This window comes from Talpa europaea (assembly GCF_964194135.1).
Source record: "Talpa europaea genome assembly, chromosome: 14".
In the NCBI taxonomy this organism is placed as follows: Eukaryota; Metazoa; Chordata; class Mammalia; order Eulipotyphla; family Talpidae; genus Talpa; species Talpa europaea.
Genome location: NC_140082.1, coordinates 66,279,267 through 66,304,139, shown reverse-complemented (window position 1 = coordinate 66,304,139; position 24,873 = coordinate 66,279,267). Strand labels below are relative to the sequence as shown.

The following is a 24,873-nucleotide window of genomic DNA, read 5'->3' as shown; positions in this document are numbered from 1 at the left end:
CAGTCTGCCTGTTCTATTCCCCGCTCTGTCTCCAGTGAATCCCTTCACCCTCCCGTGCATCTGGCCTGTACCCCTGTTCTTGTATAAATAAATGAATCTTTAAAAAATAAAAATAAAAAAAATAAAAGCTCAGATGGTACAGAAAATATCCATAGTTTCTAATTCTAAAATTGGAACATTAAGGAGACAGGAATAACAGTATATTAAAGCATGGGATACAGGATCAACTTTCATAAAGCTAAGTATCTCATCTACTGGATACTTGTAATGAGATGTCAAAATTAAAGTGGTAACATCAGATGTAGGTCACTTGTTTATTATGATGAAAATAGAGATCAGTGTGAAAAAAGGTGGGGGAAAGAGGACAGACATATAAATATGGTAATGTAAATGTTGAGCAAAATGGAAATTAAAATAGCAAGTTAAATATTAGTTATAAAGAATTCCTCAAATCTTTGTATCTTGAATTCCTCAAATTGAAATTCAGAATCTACAGAATTTGAAAAACATCAATAGTAGGGTAAATATTAAGCTTTTGTAGATTTATTTTAAAATAACTGAAGAATCATGTGTGATCAGAATGCTGATGAAATAAAAGTGTGAGAAAAAAAATGTACTCAAGTTCTAACCTCAGATGACCAGTACATCTCTTTACTCACCGAGCCAGGGATTTTCTGAGGAGAGCAGGTCTTTAGCAGTTCAAATCAATATTAGAGGTTTGCATGGCCCAAGAAAATCATTTGATACATAAATACATTAAGAACAATGCAAAATCCTAGCCACTAATGTTAGGGATCAAAATCAGGATGATTTAACAGAGGAAAATTTTTTTAATCTGTAATTTCCCATCAAAGTACAATTTAATTTTTAAAATGAAAAATTAAAATCAATAAATACATGATTATGATATATGAAATTGCTATATGATATATGTGATATTTTTTTAAATTTAATATTCAGATAAAAGTTTTTAGGAAAAAAAGCTCAGAATAAGAGGACAGGCATTTTATAATTTATCATGGCATGAAAAAAAACAAGTACATTTATGCTCATAGTTGCATTATTCTTGATAGAAAAAGGATGGAAACAATGCAATGATTCATCACTTGATGAACAGTGGTATATCTACACAAAGTTTTATTACTCACTCATAAAAAGGAATGAACACTGATATATGCTACAACATAAATGGGCCTTAAAAACATTATGTTAACTGAAAATAGCCATCACAAAAGACCATATATTATATGATCTCCTTTATATGACCCTTTATATGACAGAATAAGCAAATCCACAGATGCAGAAAGTAGACTACTAAGTAGCTGCCAGGGGCTGAGGGAAGGGAATGCTTAGTGGGTATGGGATTTCTTTTTGAGGCAATGTAAATGTCCCAGAGTTCAAAAGCGCAGATGACTGCACAACTTGACTATACTAAATTGACTACACTAAAGCCAATGAACTGTATACTTTAAATGGCTAACATGGTGAATGTTATGTGACTTTTCCCTCATTAAAAAATAAAAAAGCCCTATCTGGTGTTATCATATTCCCTATCGCCTGTCGGTAAAATACTCTCTCAAATTTTTGCCTTCTCCCTGAATCTATACTTTGTTCTTAATTCTTTCCATTATTTAGAAGTCTTTTATTCACAATCTCTTCCCTTCTTGTTAATTTAGCATTCTTTTTCTATTTGCTCATTCTTTTATATCTTCAAATTATGCTCAGGTCTACTCTAATGCCCCTACATTTAAATCATACAGGTTCCCTCCTGTTTATGATTTAAGGTTACTTCACCTTTTCCTTGCCAAGCAGATTTTTTTTTTAATATGCAGTACTTTTTTCTCACATAGTTGTTATATTTTAGACAATGTATGAATTCTCTCCCCAGGGGTAGCCACCACAGTGCCAAGCAGATCTTTAAGCACTAAAAGGTGTTAATTAGGTACTTCTAGAAACAAGGTAGCACTAATTTTCAACTAATCCGAGGCAATTCCACCGGAACTTGCACATTTCTTCTGATAAATCCTAAATATTTTGTAGCTCTCATTCTTATTACAGAGTTAAGATTATAATACATAGGTTTTAAACAATACATTTTAATAAGCTATTTTAGGAGAACTAATCATAGTGAATAAAAATATATAAAAATCTGTTTGTGCAGGCCTGGCTATATATAATTAATAAATCAGCTAAATAACCTAGCTAATAGATAGTTAATCACATTCACATATTTACAAAAATGAAAAAGGATGCCATATATTTTTCTTTCTTATTCATTCATTCATACAAAGGATACTGAGTATCTACTACATGCCAGGCACTGTTTCAGGTCTAAGAAATAAAAAAGTGTTCAAGAGAAATAAGATAATTCTACAAAAACTGACAGAAGTAAACTGGGTAGAAGTGAGTCCTTTAAAGATAGTAAGACAAGGTAATCTGATGGAGAAATACAAGAAGTGAATGCTCAGTGCTGAGGTAACCTTAGATTAGGTGGCTTACATAAAGCCTCTGAAAGTGAATTATGAGGAGGTAGGCAGGCAAACTCAATAATAAACATCTTATTGGACAAAGACACAGTAAGAAGAAAATTACTTAAGCTGGAAAATAAGTAAGATTTCACATAATAATAGAGAAAGGAAAGTGGAGGCAAACTTATTATAGCTTTGAACCAAAAAAAAAAAAAAAAAAAAAAGGTAAAGCTATGGGAAATTAATATGAAGCTGTAGGAATATAGCAGGCATGGTTCCTCTTCCTAAGAAGGACATGAGAGGCTAACAAGAAAGGAGCATCAAATAGGTTGACCAAAAGTTCTGATAAAAATTTTTTTTTTTAATTGTCAGCTAGCAGAGGGCAATAAAGATTAGGATAACAATGGGGTTGGGGGGGACAGAGGTGTCAGAATTCCAGTTTAGTACTGCTATATGCTTTATTAACTCAGATAGTTTTGGAATTGGCAAGAATCCGAAAAAAATGTTAACTCCAAATTAAAATGCCACCTATTATTAAGCTTCTCTCCTGCTGCTCGAAGGTCATGTTTGACCTCCTGTTTCCACACACATCTCACTTTATATTTGAGTGGATTTGGACATACTGCCTTCCTCTGTGTTCTATGTAGCACTGTCCACCTGACTTCACTCTGGTTTATAACGGGTCCCTCGGCTGTCAGAAAAAGTCGGGGGGTGGGTCTAATCTAAAATCTTGGAATATCCCATTCCCAAACTGCTTACACCTAGATCTAGGTTCTCTGCACTGACTTTCCTTGGGTTGAAGGACTCACTGCTACGTAAGTTCTTCAGTCCTTTTCTTTTTTCCCATTGTCCCGATTTATTTAATTTTTAAAATTTATTTTCTTACATCATTGTTAATTTTTGGACAATATTTGATTTCTCCCCTCAGGTGTAGCCCATGTAGCTCTTCCACCACTATAACACCTGTGATCTATCACCATAGTCTTTTGTGATCTTCCCTCTCCTATTTTGACTCCTCTCTTAGCCTCCCCCATCCCTGCTACATGTCTCAGATCTATAGTCAGTTTGCAATTTTTGTCTTTTTCTTGACTCTTTGTTCAGTTTCTCTATATTCCACCTATAAGTGAAACAATCAGATATCTATCTGCCTCCTTCTGACTTACTTTGCTTAGCATAATCCCTTCTAGCTCCATCCATGTGGTCACAAATGGCATGGGTTTATATTTTTTGAACGCTGAGAAGTATTCCATTGTGTATATACATCATATCTTCTTGATCCATTTATCTGTTTGGGGGCATTTAGGTTGTTTCTGTATCTTAGCTATTGCAAATAATGCTGCAATAAACATAGGAGTTCAGGTTTCCTTTTGAAGTAGTGTTTTTGTGTTCTTTGGGTAGATTCCTAGGAATGGAATCACTGGATCTAATGGTATATTACTTTTTAGTGTTTTGAGGAACCACCACCCAACTTTTGTTTGTGGTTGGACCAGTTTACATTCCCACCAGTAGTTAAGAGAGTTCCTTTTATACCCTATCCTCACCAGCATTTGCTGTTTTTAGTTTTTTTGATATGGGCCATTCTTGCAGTTATCTTCATTGTTTTTCTATTCCTATTATTATATTGCAGTTTTCCTGGTTCTCGATTCTTTCCTACCATCTGGTGAAAAAGAACAAGCACTGATAGATACAAGGACCCATCAAAGAAGAGAATATGCTAATCAGAGGCAGTTGAGGGGAGATACATTGTTACAGTGGACAGGAATCAAACCCAGGACAGGGTAAGTATCTAAAAGCATTGGTCTATGATATGAAATTTATGGAGCAGAAAATACTTTTTTCCAAAGATAGAGTCATGTCTCTCTACAATGACCACCTTTTTTCTTGTTAATTTAATATCTGTCTTACTGTTTTCACTACAAGTTCTTTTTCAATTGGATTGGAAGGGTAGGAAGTAGTCCTGACAACCTACTCCTCTTTTGTCACAAAACCTGTTTGATGGAGGAGTGACTATAATGGGTTCTGGTACTATAATGGGTTCTCCAGGTAGCATAGAGACATCAAAGGATTGAGAAAGAGGGGAAATTATTACTATGGAAGATAATTACTGTTAATCTAGACAGCTAATGCATTTTCCTGTTATAGCAAATCTCCATATGAGCTAAGATATAAAACTTTGCAGGTCTTTATAAATAATAGGCATTTGTGTTAATACTTTAAGAAGTAAATTTGAGGACAATGCACAAAATAAGATTATCTACTGACAAACACATAGCACGAAAATGCAAACCAAAGTCCTGTAATCTCAAAATGTGGGCATTAGGGAGGGGATATCTCAGTATCTTTTAACTACAGCCACCACAGAAAAACAAAAATGGCATTTCAGGTTGGTCATCGCTTTAAAGAGATCCTATTTTAACTGTATGAAACTTCTTCCCAATTAAGATGCAAATATATGCTCTATTTTGGGCCTTTAAACCTAAAAATGTAATGCAAGTTTGGGAAAAATTGAAAAAAATATTTATTGTTCATCATATTTAACATCAGTGTATTCTACTTTTGATTCTAAGATGCTATTTTCTTTTGTTTTTTCTTTTCTGTGTAATATGTTTCAGCCTACTCTGTTCATGTTCATTTCTTTGACCACCAATGTTGATATTGCTAAGAAATTCCTATTCAGAAATTCCTATTCTGTCTCCACTCATTTAATACATTCTTTCTAGGTGATCTCATCTAATATTATGCATTCAGCTACACCCTATAAAGTCATAAGTTAGTATTTTAGCTCAGAGCTTTTACCTAAGGTCCAGATTGACTAATGAATATGTCAACAGAAGCTTTTTAACAGCCATCTCTGCTTCCAGCCTTAACAATTTTTAGTCCACTCTACATTTCTGCCAATGACTAGATACTCACCACCTACCTTCACAGTATTCAGTGATTGTAATGCATTTAACATTAAAAAATCTAAAGTATTTAAGTTTGATACACAAACATGTGTGTATATTTATACATATGCATACACATATCTACATATCTTCTTACTATGATACTTCAATATGTAGCCCAACATCATCTCTCTAAAGTAACTGCTCCTAATCTTTTGAACTAGTTGCTCCATATTTTTAGAAAATCCGCTTTACCATTACTTATTATTAGACTACTTCTACATATTTCAAAATGAGGAGAAGTGGCAATTAAATTCAAAAATTATCGAGGCCATTCTATGACAGGCATTAGGTTCATCTTCATAGTTCGGCCAGGCTATTTCCTTGCACTATAACCTACACACGGGGCTGTAAGAATCTTCTAGGTTTTCTCAGTACCTTATGTAGAGATTCATATATGAAAACTTTCAGTAAGAACAAGTAATAAACATAGTTAACATTTACACACCCTTTATTATAAGATAGATATTTTAAGTCCTTAACATATTTCATTCAATTCTTTATATAGCCGACTGAAAAGTATACCATTTTAGAGAAAAAAAGAAATGAAGCCTTTTAACGAGGTTAATTTACTCAAAGGTACACGTAGAGTTCATACTTAATCCCAGCTCTGTCTGAGTACAAATGTCCATGTTCTTAAATAGTAAATATAACCCCTCACCGTAAAATAAATGTTTTAATATACATATATGAAACAAAGGCATAACAGGATAAAATTAATATTCATCTGAATTTTAAAACCTCTTATCATTTTCTTTTTTCAAAATCTATTATTTTATATTTGACAGTATATTAAAGAACAGCATATTTGTTCTCAATAACAGAAGGAAAATTATGAACTTTTATAATCTGAAAGAAATGTCATCATTAATTCCACGATGGAAATATTTAAAATCACCAACAGTGGCTTTCTATTCTAATAGTGTGTCCGTAGACATCCTTTCATATAATCAGAAAACTCACTTTATTCTTCAGTTTTTTAATTACTATGTTTCTCTTATTAACCACTATCACAATATTGCTCACTTAACATCTATTTCTTAGACTAATGAGTCTCCAAATGTTTGGAGTTGTAACCCCAACAGAGAAAATATTATGTTTTCAATAAATGTATGTCCAGAAATTATATATGTATGCCAATGTGAAAAGATTGTTTACACTACAGAACACACTTCTGAATGGAAATAAAAACTGTGAGATTAAAAAATAAATATAAATCCTTATAATTTTCCTTCATCCCAAATGGTTTCCTTGTCCTGTCCCCAAAACTCATCAGCTAAACTAGTGCATCTCAAATGGTAATGTGCATACAAATTACCTAGAATTCTTGTTTTTAAATGAGATTCTAATTCAGTATGTTTCAAATGGGCCTGAGAGTATGTATTTCTAACAAGCTGCCAAGTGATACTAATGCTGCACACATGCTAAGTAGCAAGAACTTGTTTTAAACAAGAGATTTATGTTTAGCCAAATTTATGCTGCTATGTTCCATGGGGTAAAATAAACAACTGATTCTAATGTCAACTTTCACCACCATGGCAAAAGTGAGGAAAACTGCACTTTAAACCATACAACAATCATTATATACAAAGAACAATTCTGAAATGTGGATAATTATAACACTGGGCGTATACTTGGCTAAACTCAGAATAACAAACTGATTTTGTTTTCATACACTTCTATCACCAAAGAGAGCAGTGAATAGAAATTAAGAAAACAAAATTAATTAAAACATGTAGTTTTATGTGCTTTCCAAGATGAAATTAGTAGGCAGAAACCTGTGGCTAATTATTATGAGCTAACATTTATGTTTATGTTAAGAGTAATTAGCAATCTGGTTTTTTAAAGCTTTTAAATAAATACAAAGTGAGAGTGGCGAAAGACTTTTAAAATCCTATTTTAAATTTACACAATTTAAAATACAAATTTTAACAGGTCCAAATAGCTTAAATTTATGGGACTGTATATATGGAACTCAGGTAAATTAGGAATATAGCAGAGTAAAATCAGAAAGCATTTTGGTCTTACTATTAGTTTTCAGTTCCCTAAAAATTCTAGAGTTCCAATAATAGTAACTGTATGAGTACATTTCATGCTGACTCTCCAATAATTTCCAATAGTCAAAAAACCACATTAAAACTAGCATCATACCCAAACTTCAGTTATTTACCTTGTCAATCATTTTTCTTGCTTCCACTTCCTCACTGTTGGGATTCTCTAACTCAATGGTATAAGTACCCTTGTCACTTTGGTCATCATCATTATCCTTTTCAGAAGTAGCAGAAGTAGCTTGATTTTTTAACATTTTATCCATCTCCTGGCTTGGTCTGTGCCCAAGACTCCCTGAACTTCTTAATAACGCAGTTTGTAGGAAGGGAATTGACACCGATGGCTCCTCTGATTTCTGTTTTAGCAATTTCCCATGTGGAACACCATGCCCCCCTCTGTGATGCGCAGAGCTAGTCTGTAAAGACAAAGAAACCACTTTGGCATCTGCTGTTGGAGATTTTTTTTCAAGTTTTGTATGTGGTGTTGAATAAGTATTGATAGTTTCCTGACATAAGATCCCCGCATTCTGATTAAAAGAACATGACCTTCGTTTTCTGGAACTGTCTTCATCAAAGAATGCAATCATAAAAGCAGTTTGACTTACAACAGCTTGGTCTTGATGTCTTTCAGCAGCCTGGACCTTGTGAAGCTTTTTCTGTTCTGAATGGTGACGTCTTAAGTGTTCCTCAAGAGTTGCACGTTTGCTACAGCGCCTGTGAGTCCCAGCATTTTCTGAATCACTCTGTGTACCGTCGTCATGTTTATTTCCTGGACATAAAAAGGAAACAACATAATAAAGAAGGAAAAACAAAACCCATGCAGAAAATAAAAGCATATATGAAAGTGCTGTCTGCTTTGTCCCTTCCCATTTCAATCTAAAGTCTTATGTTTGTTGTTTTTTTTTTTTCAGTAACAGGTTCTACAAACTCTCAATTGCAATGCTTACATTCAAATTTTATGAACCAACAATAAGGTCCATTACAAACACATAAACAGGACTATGTTTCCTACTTCAAAAATGACTTTATAATGACTCATCAATGACTTAAAGATAAAGCAATGTGATATCATCTGTAAGTCTCTATCAGTTACAAAAAATATTGATCCATCCTTTAAACTTTATACCTTATTTAAGCAATTAAAAATTTGTCTCTAGCATTATAAAAAGGAGGCAAGAGAAAGGGTGACAACATTACAGTTTATCACTACACAGGAAAAGGGAAGGTAAATGCCATAAAAATGTGATGAACTGATGAACATTATATACTTACAATGACATTCAATTAAAAGGGGGCATAAAAAAGATGCTTTTTTTTTATTTTCCATCAATTATTGTATAATTGTTTATAAATATCTTCTTAGCCATGACAGATCTAAGAATTTGTATTTGTGCTCTCTGAATTCTGATGGCTGTAGAGTTAAATCTTGCTAAAAGGCCCAGCATGGAAAAGCAGTCTATGAAATCCTATATAAATCTTTTTTTTTTTTTTAAAGAATTATTTTTATTTATTTATACAAGCACTGGGTACAGTCAGAAGCACGGGAGGGTGAGGGAATCCACCAGAGCCAGAGCGGGGAGCAGAGCAGAAGGACCAAAGTACACTGCTGAGGGGAGCAGCGGGCGGCAGGAGAGGTCCACGCGCCATGCGGGACCCCCCTCCGGTGGTCGGGGAGCAGCCGGGGATTGAACCAGCGCTGCAGAGGATGCGGGCAGCTTCACAACCCAGAGCTCAACCGCTGTGCCACCGGGGAGGCCCTATAAATCTAAGCATCTACTGGGCAAAGGGCATGGTGCTAAATACAATCAGATAAAAATCTGTCTTATCCATAAACCACATTGAGTCAAGTTAGAACATATCTGAATTTCAAAATAATCAGCTTCCTTACAGATTTTTTTGTTATCCTTCATAGTTCTATTAGGGATTAAATGTGAAACTTAGGGAAAATTATTTGATCTTTTCCACTGACTAGGTATTCTCATTATCTAAATAATTAGAATAATCAAATGATAATTAATATAACATGAAGTTATTCATAAGTCAAGCGTTATTCTATACATGTTTTATGGTTAACCACAAATATGGGCTTAAAAGATAACTTCTTTAGAAGAAAGATATAAATAATTCCAGTTTACTATATGAATTTCAGTGCTTGCAGGACTAAATCTAATATTTACATTTTCCTGGGCTACAAATTTTAATATATCTGCTGAATAATGTGGCATCATTAAGTTGATGATTGGAACTGAAAGACTTGGGGTATGAGAGGAGGCAAAGGACACATGTCCAAGGAAAAAGTTGAGTTTTAATACTCATGGGTTTCAAATGAATTTAGAGAATACCAATTGGTTCTAATGATTTCACACATAAGGACTAGTTGTAAAAATGTGTTATAAGAAAAGGGTGTTTTGGAAAGGTGGTACGGGAAGCAAAGGGAGTGAGTAAGACCAAAAAGAGGGGTTTTCAGGGAGAACTCCCAGCAGTAACAGATGGTAATTATCATAAACATCACATATGACAAGAATAAATCTGAAAATTTTCTAATTTGTAACATTCAAAATGTAATCTGAAATGAAAAAAAAAAAACAGCTTTTTAATTTATGGAACCTTGCCTCTGGAAAGGGCATTTCTAACCTATTTCTTGCATTGAATATACTGAAAAGAAATTTTGTTTGTAACTAAACTCAAATGTCCTGGATAAGAAGATCATATAACCCACCTTACACAAACACACAACATAAAAACATCTTTAAAAAGTTTAGTAGTTCTTTAACCAATGCATCAAAGTTAGTTCATAAGTGGCATCAGGTCCTTTAAGCATTTTTTTCTTTAAGTTAAAGTTATAAAACATTCCTTTGTAGATTAGTCATTTTTTTAATGGAAATCATTATTCCTTCTTGTATTCCTCAGTATTACACAAGGTAAGAAATCTGATGAGAACTACAGTTTCTGTTTTCACTTACACACAAATAAAATTCAGTAGGAACCTCTCCCCACCAAGTCAGTCTTTCTTGTTTTGTCTATCATTAGCCATGCCTAATCTGATCAACTTCTTGTGGTAATTTTTAGGGTATATTAGCTGTACCAAGTCAGTAGCTATAGATAAAAGAAGCTGCTGCTCTCCTAAAGGGTAAAAGTGTATGGGCTTTGTGAACATTATTTTCTTCACTGTCCCAAAACACATGCACTTTACTCTTGTAGGAGCAAAGATTTTTGTTTTTGTTTTGCTTTACATAATTACACTGAACTAAACAGTTACTAAAAGTCTACTATCATAAAATTGTTATTTGCTAAAATTACATTTATTTAGAAACTACACATATAATCTTGATAAACTAAATTTTTGAAAATCTTTAATGATGGCAGCTTTGACTTAACATGTGCATTAATGCCTATATTTGGATTTAGGTTTATTAATGGGCCTTGTTCAAGAACAGAGACTATCTTAAAATTATGACCTCAAAATTAACAGTTAATATAGAAATAGTTATAATAGCTATAAAAGTTATGATCAAAGGGTTTAATAAAGACATTTTTTAATTATAGCTTTTAAGAGAATCTTTTAACTAATTTTTTGTTATTATGAGGTTTAAAAAAGACCATATAACTTCTAACTTTTGAAGATTTACATTACCTATTATATTGTACTACAATATCAGTACTATTTATCCAATTCTAAAAATACTCAGTTTACAAATGGGCAGTTTTTATTTGTGAGTTTTAATCTATAAATACATATGTAGGTCTCAAATATGTATTTAGGATCACCAAACAGAAATCAAAGATATGTCAAAAGTAGACATTATGATTATAAATAAACAATAATAATAGGCCCCAGTGAAAAATTAGGTAATCATACCATCTCATCATCCTGAAATGGCTTAGAAGAAAATCAGAAATAGGGATGGGTTAAGCCAGGGTCAGACTTATTTCTGACAGTGAAGCCATTCACAGTTTATTCGATTTACTAAATAATCACATACTAAAATCCCAGGTGAAGTGTTTGGGCTACATAGGAATACATAGTAATATATATTGAGGTTTCTGACCTCAACAAGCATTTTATACAGCTTATTAAAACTCCTTGTATGGTTAACAGAATGGTCAGATTACTACGCACTCAATTCCCTTATCAAGAGCTTACTAACTAAAATTTAGAGTAATACAAATTTGTATTCAGTAAATTCTAAAATAAGTACAATTAACAAACCAGTAGAAAAATGATCAGCAATATGAAGAACAATAAACATTTTAATAATTATTTCATAAATTGTGATTTTTAGTTTACTTCAAATTGATTTTTATGAAAATCAACTATGATTATTTCAGAAAAGTCCTAACACTCAAAGGTTTTAATTTGATTAAATTAATCCAAGTAAGTATCTCCAAACCAAAAACTTTTGTTACATGAGTAACTGCTAAAAACAGTTGAAAACAGAAGCAAAGTCAAACTCCTGGCCCACTACCAAATGGCTTAAATTATTTTTCAAAATGTAGATACTGATATTTTATTCGAAGTGTCACACAGCGAAGACAACTGAATATATCTTTTTCTTAAGCCACAAAATCATGAAAATTGCCTTCTGGAAAATCTCACTTGAGAACTCAAAGAATCTTTTTATTTCCATTGGGAAAATAAACATTAAATGGCATAAATATCAATTCACAAAACCAATCCAGTATTGGTAAGAAAATGAAGACAGACTATTTTAAATAAGATGGATATGGCAGCATGGTCTGCTTTTTAGTTTTAAAATCAAATATAAACTTTGCAAAAGCAGAATTTTTCTACTGCATAATTATCTAAGTTTGGTAACTCTGAACAATGATTTTTTCTTTAGCATATATAGGAAGTTCTGAAATGATCAATTCACTTTACCTTTCAACCTTTTCAAGTAAACTGGAACATCACTTTTAATACTTTTGGAATCCTCTTCTGTTCTTTCCCATACCATTTGAGGAGGGTTGTTCTGTGCTAGCCAGTCAGCTACTTTGTTTTCTGGTGCCATCATTCCTGTTTGAATCCCTGGCAGGTCTTGAGTTCCAGAAGACTTCTTTGACTTGTGGCGCTGATCAGAAGTAAATTTTGTCACATGGTCTCTAATAGTTACCTTCCCTGGGGTACTATCATCAAATTCAATGGTAAATGAAGCATGCCCTGCACCTGTTGTATGTGAACTTGGTGTGTCTTTTGTTGGGATTTCATGAATAGTGCTCTCTGTTATTTGTGATGGTTGCTGAAATTCTTTTGTAGGGATTTCAAAATAACTTGGTTCCCTACAGAAAGGAAAAAGTACTTCTTCATTTGTAGCTGCAGACTGTTCCTCAGCTTGCTTGGCATCTATGCTGCATCCTAATGAAAAAATAAGAAAAAATTCAAAATACTTTGGAGCTTTTAGCACTTGATGGAGTATAGTAATGGCCATCTGTATTACTCCATGAGAATCAGAAGGCAGATCACAGTCTAGATGAAAAACAATGGAAATGTCATAGAGAAGAAGTAATTCTGATTATAAACATGTCAATCAGTTACCTATTAGGAAATGCAAGACAAGCAATAACAATGGAAAAGATAGCAAATCAGTTAAAGGATGGACCTTGCATGCCTAGGTACCTATTTTTTCTGACTTGGATAAGAAATCACCAAGGTGCAAAAGAACTAAAATCAAATATAAATGAAGATTCATGTTTACTGTACATAACTAGAGTGATAAGAAAAAATATGAATTTCCTTATCAAGTCAGGAGGATGAAGTATCTGAAATATCTATGAACACAATAGAGCTCCAAAGGAGAACACATGCTGAAATGAGGAAGTACACACAAAGTCAGTATGTAAGCAATGTTCTAGTAGTAACAATTTCACTTACCATTCTTCACCATCATATTCAGAGACAATACTTTAAGAATGGCAAAAAAAAATATACTGATATGATTCTTGCGAGAGAGATACATTTTATAAAGAATGAATGATTAAAGATAAAACGTGTGGTTTGCTTGCAGCATTGCAATCCAAGCAGCAGTGTGAAAGAAATGAGGTAAAAATAGAAAATTCAGTAGCCAGCCAATAATTCCAGAAGAAAATTCGTGTACATTTCTATACAAGAGAATATGCACAAGTGTCAAAACTCTATGGAGTAAGTCCAAGATCAACAACAACAAAAGTTGGCAGGAAAAGCAAGCAATCCTGGAAGACTTTCACTATCTGCTGCCTCAGAAATAAATGTAAAGGAATAAAAATAAGGTATTTATGCATAAACTATGTACATGAAAGCAATAAATATATAAATGAAAGTGATAACTGACATTTTCTTTTAAACATGCATTGTAATTGCAAATGTGAAATAAAAACAAAAATTAAACTTGCCTAAGTTTTTCAGGAAGCAAAGAAACATCAATTCTCAAGATGGTAAAGAATAAGTTCAAATGAATAATATTTCCCTTAAACTCAATAAAGTCGTCCATTTTTAAGTACATTATTAGAAAAAAACACTGATAAGTAGCAAGAAAAGGCAATACAGGGAGACTAGGTAGTTTCTAATCATTTTCTAATTAAGTGAAGTATTTCATCTTCTGAAACACTTTTTAAAATATCAAATCTTGATGGGACTTTCCAACTGCTAAAATTTCTCAGCAGTACTGAGTAGTAAACAGCTATTAAACTGTTTGCCATTAGAGTATAATGATGTGACAGCAAATCTATATTATTAAATGTATAGAAGACAAGCTCCACTTCCAAAAAGAGTAAAATAAAATCTACACAGAAGGTAAAGAGAATGTCTAACAAAAAGAATTTTCAATCTAAAAACTATTCTCTTTAAAATCTAATACCAAAGTTTTTCTTAGAACTGAAAACATTTAGAGAATACTAGAAATTGCACATTATCAAAGCAATAATTTTAATGCTATCTGAAGAATAGGTTATACAAGAATTTTTTTTTTAAAGATTTATTTATTATACAAGAACCGGGGCACAGGCCAGATGTGTGGGATGGTGAGAGGATTCACCAGAAACAGAGTGGGGAACAGAACAGGCAGACTGATGAAACATACTGCTGAAGGGAGCAGCAGGTGCAACGAGAGGTCTGCCCCGGCATGTGGGACCCTTGCCGGCCGGCCGGGATCGAACCGCCACTGCAGAGGCTGCGAACAGCTTCACAGCACAGCGCTCAACCGCCTGTGCCACCAGGGGAGGCCCAGTTACATAAGATTCTTAACCTGAAGTCACATTTTCAATTTCTTCATCAAAGAGCTCTTGATTTTTTCTTTATAATAAAATATCATATGGATTCTGGGTGTATACTCTGAAGGTCTATCACGTAAAATTTCCCTGAGTATAAAATGTATTAACCATTCCCCATATACTAAGAAACTCATGACTAAATGTTACACATTGATTTATTTATCAGATACAATGAACTGTACTCAACCAATTTCACACAGTATAACTGGTCTATAAACCTGTCTTATCAGTCTTGTCTACCTACCTTCCATCCTTCCTACCTACCTACTTAGACACACACACACACACACACACACACACACACACACACACAAAACATTCTTTATCCTTCAGGTAACAGAGTAATGCTGGGGACAAGGGTGGAACTACAAAAGTGTGTGTAGGAAACTACCACCACTTGGATATCCAAATAAAATAATGTGGCTGAATTATGAAGCAAGAAACACGAAGAACTAGTCCAGGGTACAGCATTTTATCACCAATTGTCACTCATGAGTCAAAGAAACATTTATACATTTTTTCTCCCATGAGAAAGAAAAATTCAGTTACTGTTAACATACTTTCAACATGTTTTCACATTATTTAAAACTGCAGATTACCTGCATACCACTGTTTTGAAGCGTATCCTTCATCCTATCACAAATTACCTTTACTTCTACTTCTAGAAATCTGTGACTTAATATAAATTAATTCCTATTTTATCTAGAAATCAGTTATCTACAATGTTACATAGCATAACAGTGTGGGAAGGCAGCATGTTATGATCTGATGATTTTATAACCAGACAACCTGGTTTTGAGGAAACGAGATAAAATTTGAAATCAGATAAATTATGGCTCTATCAATATTTAATCTTTATTTTCCTCACTGTAAAATGGGCAAGTAGTCCTATATATCCAGAAGCTTGTGAAGATTTAGGGAGATAAGTATTGAGATAAATTTAAGTTACCCAGAACAAAGCCTTGACAAAGTAGGCACACAAATCAACATTTCTCTTTTATTCCCCTAACTCTCCAACACAGCTACAAATTAGGGAAACCAAAACCAAGAATCTAACTCTAAAAAGCCCATCAGAAATGACAATGCCTATAATCTAATATTCATGAGCTTTACTAACAGAGAAGGTCCTCATTAAGAATCTTTTACTATGAGATTACAAATTTAGAGGAGTAGAAATGAGGATTAAGGGTCAGACACATTGCACTAAAAGTCAAGTAACAGAGATAAGACAAAATACAATGAAGAGTAGACACATTGTTTAAAAACACAGTCACCCAAGATCACTCAGCATATAAAGCAAATAGTCTTACATACTTCAAAGTCTCCCAAGGACATCAATATAATGTACCAGAGTTTAATGACTGATATTCATAATAATAATTCTGAATCATAATGCAAAACTTTAATTTATATTTAGACTTCTCTGCTTTAAAAAGCATTCAAGGCAATTCATCTAACAGAAATTCAGGAAATGGTTAAACTTCTAAAAACAACTATGAGTTGTAAAATTCAGTCATCTGTAAAATTCATTATATAGAGGAATTCATTTTTCTAAAGATGCTAGAAACAGATTAAGTGTGGGTCTACTTGGGAATAAGGCCTAGTAGAAAATTATTTAATAGGGTTTTCTAAATTAATACAGAAAAATAAAATAGCTTTTCTCTTTAAGAACACTGATAGAACATACTCCAGAATTCATGGGTTTAATATTCTCTTCAAAACCAATTTTTACTAAATTTAAATAATACACTAATATTTCATTTTTATTAAATTATGTTATTACTTTCAATCATTAGATATTTAAAATTAATAACTGCCTATGCTAGAATTAATTGCATATATCTAAATCAGAAGAATTGGTGATTATATGCTTAGGTTAAGGTACTTTCTAATTGTGTGACCATTCAGGAATATTTTTAATATATCAATACATAATCCAGAGTGATACTTTCAACCTTCCGTATTAAATTAAGTGAAATACTGAACTAATTTGAGATGAAAATTATTTAATTATGAAGGTTTATTCTGCTTAAAACATCCATCCAACCCAGTACTCCAAATTACAAAGACTGGGAAATTCCTTTTGCTAATAAAGGAAAACAAGGGCTTTCCTGGTGGCCTATGGGTTAAGTCTCAATGCTATCACCCGTATGGTCTGAGTTCAATTCTGGCCAGGGATCTAATGGCACATGGCACAGCAAACCTCTCCTATCTTGCCTGCTGCTACTCCCCTTAGCTGTGTATTTCAGTGGATCTGCCTATTCTGCTCCCCACTTTGTCTCAGGTGAATCCTTTCATCCCTGTCCTCTGGCCTACATCACCCTAGTTCTTCTACACAAAGAATAAACAAAAAAAGTGTATTATAAAAAAAGGAGTTATAATTTCTAAGTTTCTAAATTTGGTTTGACTACCTTAAAAAATTAAGGTTAAAGAATCCAAAATCAATTCCTAATAGTTGCACACAACTTTTCAAATGTATGCAACACTTAAGAATCTTTCACTGTAACTTAAACAAATGTTTAAAACAAGTTAGCAGGTAGCAAGAGCACACCTGTAGCTAAAATAAGGACAAATTCCTCTTCTTAATAGGATTCAGAATATTCATACAATTTCAGGAGAACTTCAATGCTCTACTTTAAATTCTGGCTTCCAGTGTTAAATCTACAGGAGCTTCTGGAAACATGGACCCATAGAGAAGAACAGAATAGAATTACTAGGTAGTAGATAATCTATCATTTTTAGAATGTTTACACTCCATAATTAATACTAATATTTTACATTCTATAAATCGGTAACCAAGAAGCAAAAGTTTCTTTTATAAATGCCTTTAATTTCAAAATGATCAAATGAAATAACATTTACTATAATTTTTCAAATATGATTCTATAATTTCTTCTGGCTTTATAAATTATTGCAGGTCAGTATACTTTTTCCTCATCTTATATCTTGAGAAACTTCAAGAGATAAATCTTAAAATGTCTTTACACTACTGCAAAAATGCAGAAGAGACTTCTCATAAGGGTATCAAGCTGTTTAATCTAACAGGATAGTGTAAGCTATTTAACAGAAGACTTAAATCACTTAATTTCTTCTTACTCAAAAATAATCCCAAGATAATGAGACAGTTTTAGTCATTCAGTAGAAATTATAGTCAATGAGATAAGCAACAAAAGACTATAATCATTTAAGAATTTAATTTCATATGCATTAATGAAATTACTGCTAGATGCTTCACAGTTTGAAATTTGTTTTATTATGTTAAGATATAAGGGATCAATTTTTTAATGCCATCTGTTTTTAAGCCTTTTTAATTTGTGAAGTATATCGTTTAGGACTGACTGTGTTTATATGTGTGTGTAGTCACTGCTAAAACGCTAACTACATGTGGTAAAGAGCGTGGACTCTGGAATCAAGCTACCTGGGTTCAAATTCTATCTCCACTATTTGTTAGTTGGGTGACCTTGGCTGGTGAATTCACATCACCGAATCTCTGTTTTCTGATTGACAAAATGGGGAAAGTGATAACTACTTTAAGTTACTACTATGATGATGAAAAGATTAAACATATGCAGGACACTGAGAAGAGTGTCTGCATAGAGTAAGCACCACAGAATTTGGCCAATCATTACATTCTGTTGTGTTTTCATTTGAACTGCCCACCTAATTAGTACATTTTTCCCCCTTTCTCTCCCTCTCTTTAGGATGGTTCTAGTGCACAACAGTAATATGTAATCCTTGATTTAAGGAACTTAACATTTTAGATGATAAGGCATACTTATGATAAATCAAATAGTGTTACACTAGATATAGATAGATCATTTACAATTTCATATTACCTATGTGTGTGTGTACACAGGAATTAGTGTAATTTATGTGGGGATGTATGGGAAACAGTCTAAAAACAACTGGTAGTAGAACATAAGGCTTCCTAAAGAAAGTAGACAAAATTAGCAAGAACTTTGACATGAAAGACTTAAAATCTAGCTGGCAGACAACAGACAGTCACTATAATTTCTTGCAAAAAAGGAAATAAAGACCGATTTATTTTGCAACATGAACCGTAGGGAGGTTGAAACTGGAAGTACGAAGTTCAATTGTGACTCAACAAGAGGAAAAAAGGGCAAAAGCAGCAGGTAATATAGTAGATAGATGAGGTAAAGAAAGGAATACACAAAGATTTTAAAGAGTAAACATTATTAACTCTTCCAATGCCCATTTTCTGTTTCTCCCTCCAAAAACAACTCCAACATTCCAAGTATCTACTCTTCTCTGACACCTGTGCCATAGGGGAAAACTAACCACCCTTACACTATTTCAGAGTGGACAAGATTCATTTAAGGATAATACCATTACCTTGCAAAGGATTGGTACAGAAATTAGCAAGTGACCTATCCTGAAGAACTTGTGAGAAGCCAATGAGATGAGATGCGCTGAGAGCATTTGGTAAAGTTTTGCTTCCAATTTCTGAGGAATCTTCTAAAAGTAACCTTTACTATTTTCTATAATATGCATCCCTCAATTTTGCTGGCAGGCAGCCAATAAGAATGAGGGGAAACTCCCCCCTTACACAGCCACTACTGTGACTAAAAGGGCTAACAAAAGGAAAAGAAACTAGGAGGCTGATGATAATGTAGAGATTCTGTGTTAACCAACTCTGATGAGGTTATTTAAGACTTCCTGCTTAAGTTTCCTTCTAAAGTCAGGTAACACTCTAGTTATTTACATTTGAAGGTATAATAACACTAAACTCTTGAGCTTGGGCATGAAGAAAATTACTTGGTAACAGAAATAAAGAAGTCTTGATGAGAATTTATTTGTACAGTTGACACTCTTCACTTCGGGGCACTGAAAGATCATGTTGGTAAGGCCAGCTTCCTTTAACTTGTCTCCTGATAAAGTTAGAGTTATATTTAAAGAACCAGTGCTCTTATTCTCCCACTAAGAAAACTGTCTTATCTTGGAGAACTAGAATCACAGGTAGAAAACTGAGAAGATTTCTGATGGAATCTACCCTGACTCAAAGCCAGACTTAGAGTTCCACACTGTTCCCTGGTTTCTGCATTTTATCCTTCACTTCTGGCTCCTTTATTTGCCATTTCATGGAAAGAGGCTGCTTCATCCATCAATGTTGATGTCTTTGCCAAGTCTTTATGTGACAAATAATATCTCCATTTATTTCCTGGAAATTTTTATTTTTTTTATGGTTTGATTTATTATTAAAAGGCTCCAACAAAAGAATATGTTCCTTGATTATTAATTGCAGAAAGTGACTTGAACTGCTTCTTCATTCTGGCTGCTGAATTCAGCTAATCTTGTTGTTACCATATCCAAATTGAGGACTTAAAGAAATTAAAACTTTCTATCACATTTCTAAACACAATAGAAACTGTTTATTTAAAAATAATATTGTCAATTAATGAAAAAATTAACTTCTACCTAATTAATATATTTCAATGATATTTCTAAATAGTTAAAATGCCCAATTCTACTGTTAATCTAATTTCCAAGTTTTAAATAATCTCATAAGCGGGAAAAAAAACATTTTAGATAACTGTGATTTACAATAATTGGGATTAATAATTTCTGTGAGAATACTCATAAATAAGTTTCAATTAAAGTGACCATGTCATTGAAATATTCATCAACTATTCGTTTTTATCAAATTAAAGAGTAGTAGAAATATCTCCTCAGGGTAGACAGAATTTTGTTTAGGCATAAATTCTTCCCTTAATATCTACTTAATGTCATTGTCTGAGACTTTTTACCTGATGTTCCAGTTTCATGATTTTTTCCTTCATATTTCCCATTTGACTTGAAAGCTCGTTGTTCATCAACTTCATCATCCCCCCACCATGATGGCTGCCCATATAAAGGTGTACCACGAGGCACTGCAGAAACATCTGGAAAGAGGGAAAAATCTGTCTAAAGCATCTGAAACACAAATAATACACTTTTGCAGACTACTAGAATTACCTGGTGATTCATTAAATGAAAAACAAAGCATATTGTGGATTAATAGAAAGTATTTATAGCAATGTTATAAGGCCAAATTCAATGTTGGACTTGATTAAATAAATAAATGTTGGACTTGACTAAATAAATAAATGAAATTCTACATTGGTTAGTATCTAAGTAAAGCAAACTGCTATATCCCAACAGCTTTTTTAGTTAAAGAGGAATCAGTTCTTCGTACATAGAAATGACTTCTAAATCTTAAATATAAAAGACAAAATTGAAGTAAATGTTAATAGGAGTAATCCTTTTAAAGCCTAAGGGCATTGTATAGTGAATAATGTATATTGGTTGTTTATAAGATTAACAAACATAACTGAACGAATTTGGTAATGTCTATCAACTTAAAAAACGGCTTTTGTTGGAGTAGGGTTATTTGTGTGGAGCATATTCAAGCGCTTAGAACAAGATATAAATATTAATTATGATGCTGTTGTATTATTAGATATTTCTTTTTAATTCATTTGTTATAATTCAGATGAAAAAAGCAAAGGTGAAATAATGAAAATATTGTAAGGTAAACTACATTTACCTTTCTTAAATATTTAAACATATTAAACATGACTACATACAAATGCCACATATAATTGTGTGTTTTATAATGCTTTTTGGCTACATTACAACCTACTCTGAAATTGTCATTATTATATATTATTTTTAATAAGGACAGAGACAAGAGTTTTCAATTTTTTCACAATCAGATATTTAGATACTATTTTCAAATAGATTAACTCACCCATACTTTTTTCCTCAGATTTCAGCGATTCAGTAGCTTTGTGCGGCACTTCTGTTGTAGTATCGACTATCTTTGAATCTATGCTTTTGGCACATGCAGATTTTGCTAGTTCTGATTCTGAAGATTTTTGGGACAGCTGCAGTTGGATGGTAAACTTCTCATGCTATAAAACATTTTAAAAATGGAAGTTAAACACCCATAAGTACAATCAACCCCGGTACATCACAGGTTTATCAAAGAAATAACTAAAACCCTTTTACCTTTAGAGCTTCTTCAGGGACTCTCATTTCTCCTCGAACTACAGTAAAAAGATTTGTATGTAAACAGAGCTAAGGAAAAATATAATTTCAAAATTCTGAAACTCAAAATGATCAGAGATAATTTAGAAACTGTCACATTTTTAAGAGGTAGTCACTGCACAGGTAGTATAAATATTTAAATATTTAAACATATTAAACATGACTACATACAAAATGTCACGTATTTTAAGTTGTTAAAATATGCTTCTAAACGTAAAATTGTTGTTTTTAAATATATTTAAAAATATTTAAATACATTTTAAACATTAAAATCTAGCTATAATTTTAACCATCAGTAATAATGGTTTTCAAGAAGCAAAAAACTGGGTAATTAATCACAATACAAAGGATATTTTTAGTTTTTACTACAAAGTAAAAACACCTGAATCCAAACATAAAGATAACTGTCACAAAATTGTAAATGGAAGTATCTCTTGGCTACTCAGTAGTAAATCGTGAAGAAATTCAAATAGTCAGACATCATAAGCATTGGCAAAAATGAAATTGTTTTGAAAGTACAAAAGAAATGCTATAATTGGGGTCATTACATCAACCACAACTATCCCTTTCTGCTTGGAATTGCAATCAGGGTCATATCGCATTATCAAACAACTGATTCTATAAAGAATTGAACCAAGTGCTAGATATAATGAATGCTTTCATTATGTGCCTGAAAGAACAATGCCTCTGTATATGAAAAAGATCTTTCACTAAACAACAGAGGTCACATTTCCCACCATTACTAAGCCCTGGAATTAAAGAACTTTTGCAGCCCTGTACTAAATTCTAATCTTCTTTACTATTACGAAACACCCATTACTCCGAAGGTAGAAAGCTGTAATTACCACAACTACTTGGAGTAAGAAAAGACTTTCCATGGATAAAGAAAAGTGAACTTGTTAATGAGCAATGTATATGTCTGCTCGTTAAAATAAAAAGAATTATTTTAGATTTATAAGAAGTTTTGGGAAATACCCAGTTTAATTTAACCTGTTCAATTTCATAACCCAGTTTAATTTCATTAACATTTTATTAAACTAAGTTCCATAGAATAGAAACTTGAAGATTACAGGGGCAGAACCCAAGACAACAACCCAATCAACTGAATCCCAGTCTAGGCTTCCTTATCTTACATAGCTTTGAAATATTAAAAAAATCCCTTTTTCATTAGTGTGTGTGTATGTGTGTGTGTATATATATATATATATATACATATAGTCACACATATTTGTTCATAGATGTTTGCTGGCATATATGGAAATACTATTAAATATTTCATAACTAAGTATATTTAATAAAAAAAAAAGGTCGAGTCACTGTTTTACCCCCAAGAAACTCATTAACAGCTAGAATGCATAATATTCCCACATTTTCCAAGGAAAATACTGCATCTTAAAAAATTAAGAGCCATTTCTATTTTTTCCATAAGAAATACAAATGATTTTTAGCTTGCGGTGAGGATTTTCTATTATTTCAAGTTTATTCCTGGAGTATTCAAAGACTATTCCCCAAGGATAGTGTGTACTATCCTTGTGACTTAGATTCCTCTAAAGTCAAGGAACACTTGAGAGACTACATTCCTTAAGATCAAGCACTTTACCTTCCAAGAAATCTCCTATGTAAGGGACTCAAGAATTCAAAAAGCCTATTGATTAGATCATGAATTTACCTGAGTACTCATATGACCATGAGATTTTTCAGACTGTCCTAATACTAGCTTTTACTACCAAAGCTACCATTGTCATAGTGGTGCAAACCTAGGTAACTGCTTTTAACTTGCTGATTAAGAAAAATGACAAATTGAGGTACAATTACTCATGATGTCAATAAGTTAAAAATATACAATTAGTATTATTAATAATAATAATGTCATTTCTGAAAAACATCCAAAAATTTTAAATATTGTATTATTGTTATTTCATTTTCTTACATAAGAAACTGAGTGCTATTCTTACTCATCCCTATGCTCAACTTATTTATGGAATGTGTATATAAAAGCAGGATCATTGAAACTAAACTTGCCTGCATATTAGCAATGCACTCTATGACATTCTACTTAAGGAGAACAAGAGAGCAAACTGTAAATGTTTTACTCTTGGAGTATGGCCTTAAAATATCAAGTGTAAAATATCATTGTGAACACATCTTTCAAAAATCATCTAAAAAAGTGTCATTAGGTTGTTTCACTGGGGAGATACTAAACACTTAGTAAAACAAAGGTAAGAAATTGAAAAATATTTTCCAAATATTATATAATGAGTTTTAATTGCTTGGAAGGAGATTTTCTGTGTCACAATTTAGATATATATTAATACAACAGTCTCTGAAAAAGCATATTACTAAAATGGTCACATAAATGAGAATACTTGAATAAAATTATTTTATGCAATGAAAAAATGGGGAAAACTAATTTTCTAATTATATTTTGTATGTGCAATTTTACACATATGTGCATGTATATACAAATATGCAAATATATACATATTTATGAGGCTATTCTAAAGTTCTCCTTACCTTCGTTTGGCTCTTCTCACTAGGAATACTGGAAATTCCCTTTATTTCATTGTTTGATAATGATATATACAAGTATATTAAATCAGATTCCAACTATAGTAACAAGGCAGATCCTAGGAAATGCCAAAGATTTAAAAATGTTAATGCCGGGCCTCCCCTGCTGGCGCAGGCTGTTGAGCACAGTGCTGTGAAGATGTCCACAGCCTCTGCAGCGCCGGTTCTATCCCGGCTGGCTTGCGAGGGTCCCACATGGCACTGCAGACCTCTCCTGTCTCACCCGCTGCTCCCCTCAGCAGTGTACTTTGTCAGTCTGCCTGTTCTGTTCCCCGCTCTGTCTCTGGTGAATCCTCTCACCCTCCTGCAAATCTGGCCTGTACCCCAGTTCTTGTATAAATAAATAAATAAATCTTTAAAGAAATAATAAAAATAAAAATGTTAATGCCAAAAAACAAAATTTGTATCTATTAGCTTAATTTTGACTATACCCTCAGGACAATAAGTCATTTTAAAATAACAATGACAAACAGTAATAGAGGACTACCTTAACCAATTTGGAAAGTACTTTAACCAGCTTGTCACTGTACTATAGAAGAACATAAGTTTTAAGCA

At 32.8% G+C, this 24,873-nt stretch overlaps 1 protein-coding gene across 1 annotated transcript in view; it reads right to left on the bottom strand.

The window, feature by feature from the left end:
• CEP170 (centrosomal protein 170) overlaps positions 1-21,738 on the bottom strand; it is a gene marked incomplete at both ends in the record, with an annotated part of 76,772 nt that extends 55,034 nt beyond the window's left edge. Inside the window, 5 exons of the mRNA XM_084253429.1 lie at positions 7,584-8,230; positions 12,341-12,814; positions 20,469-20,621; positions 21,458-21,614; positions 21,712-21,738. Coding sequence (XP_084109555.1) covers positions 7,584-8,230; positions 12,341-12,814; positions 20,469-20,621; positions 21,458-21,614; positions 21,712-21,738 — 1,458 coding nt within the window. The remainder of the gene's footprint in view (positions 1-7,583; positions 8,231-12,340; positions 12,815-20,468; positions 20,622-21,457; positions 21,615-21,711) is intronic.
• Positions 21,739-24,873: the final 3,135 nt, after the last annotated feature.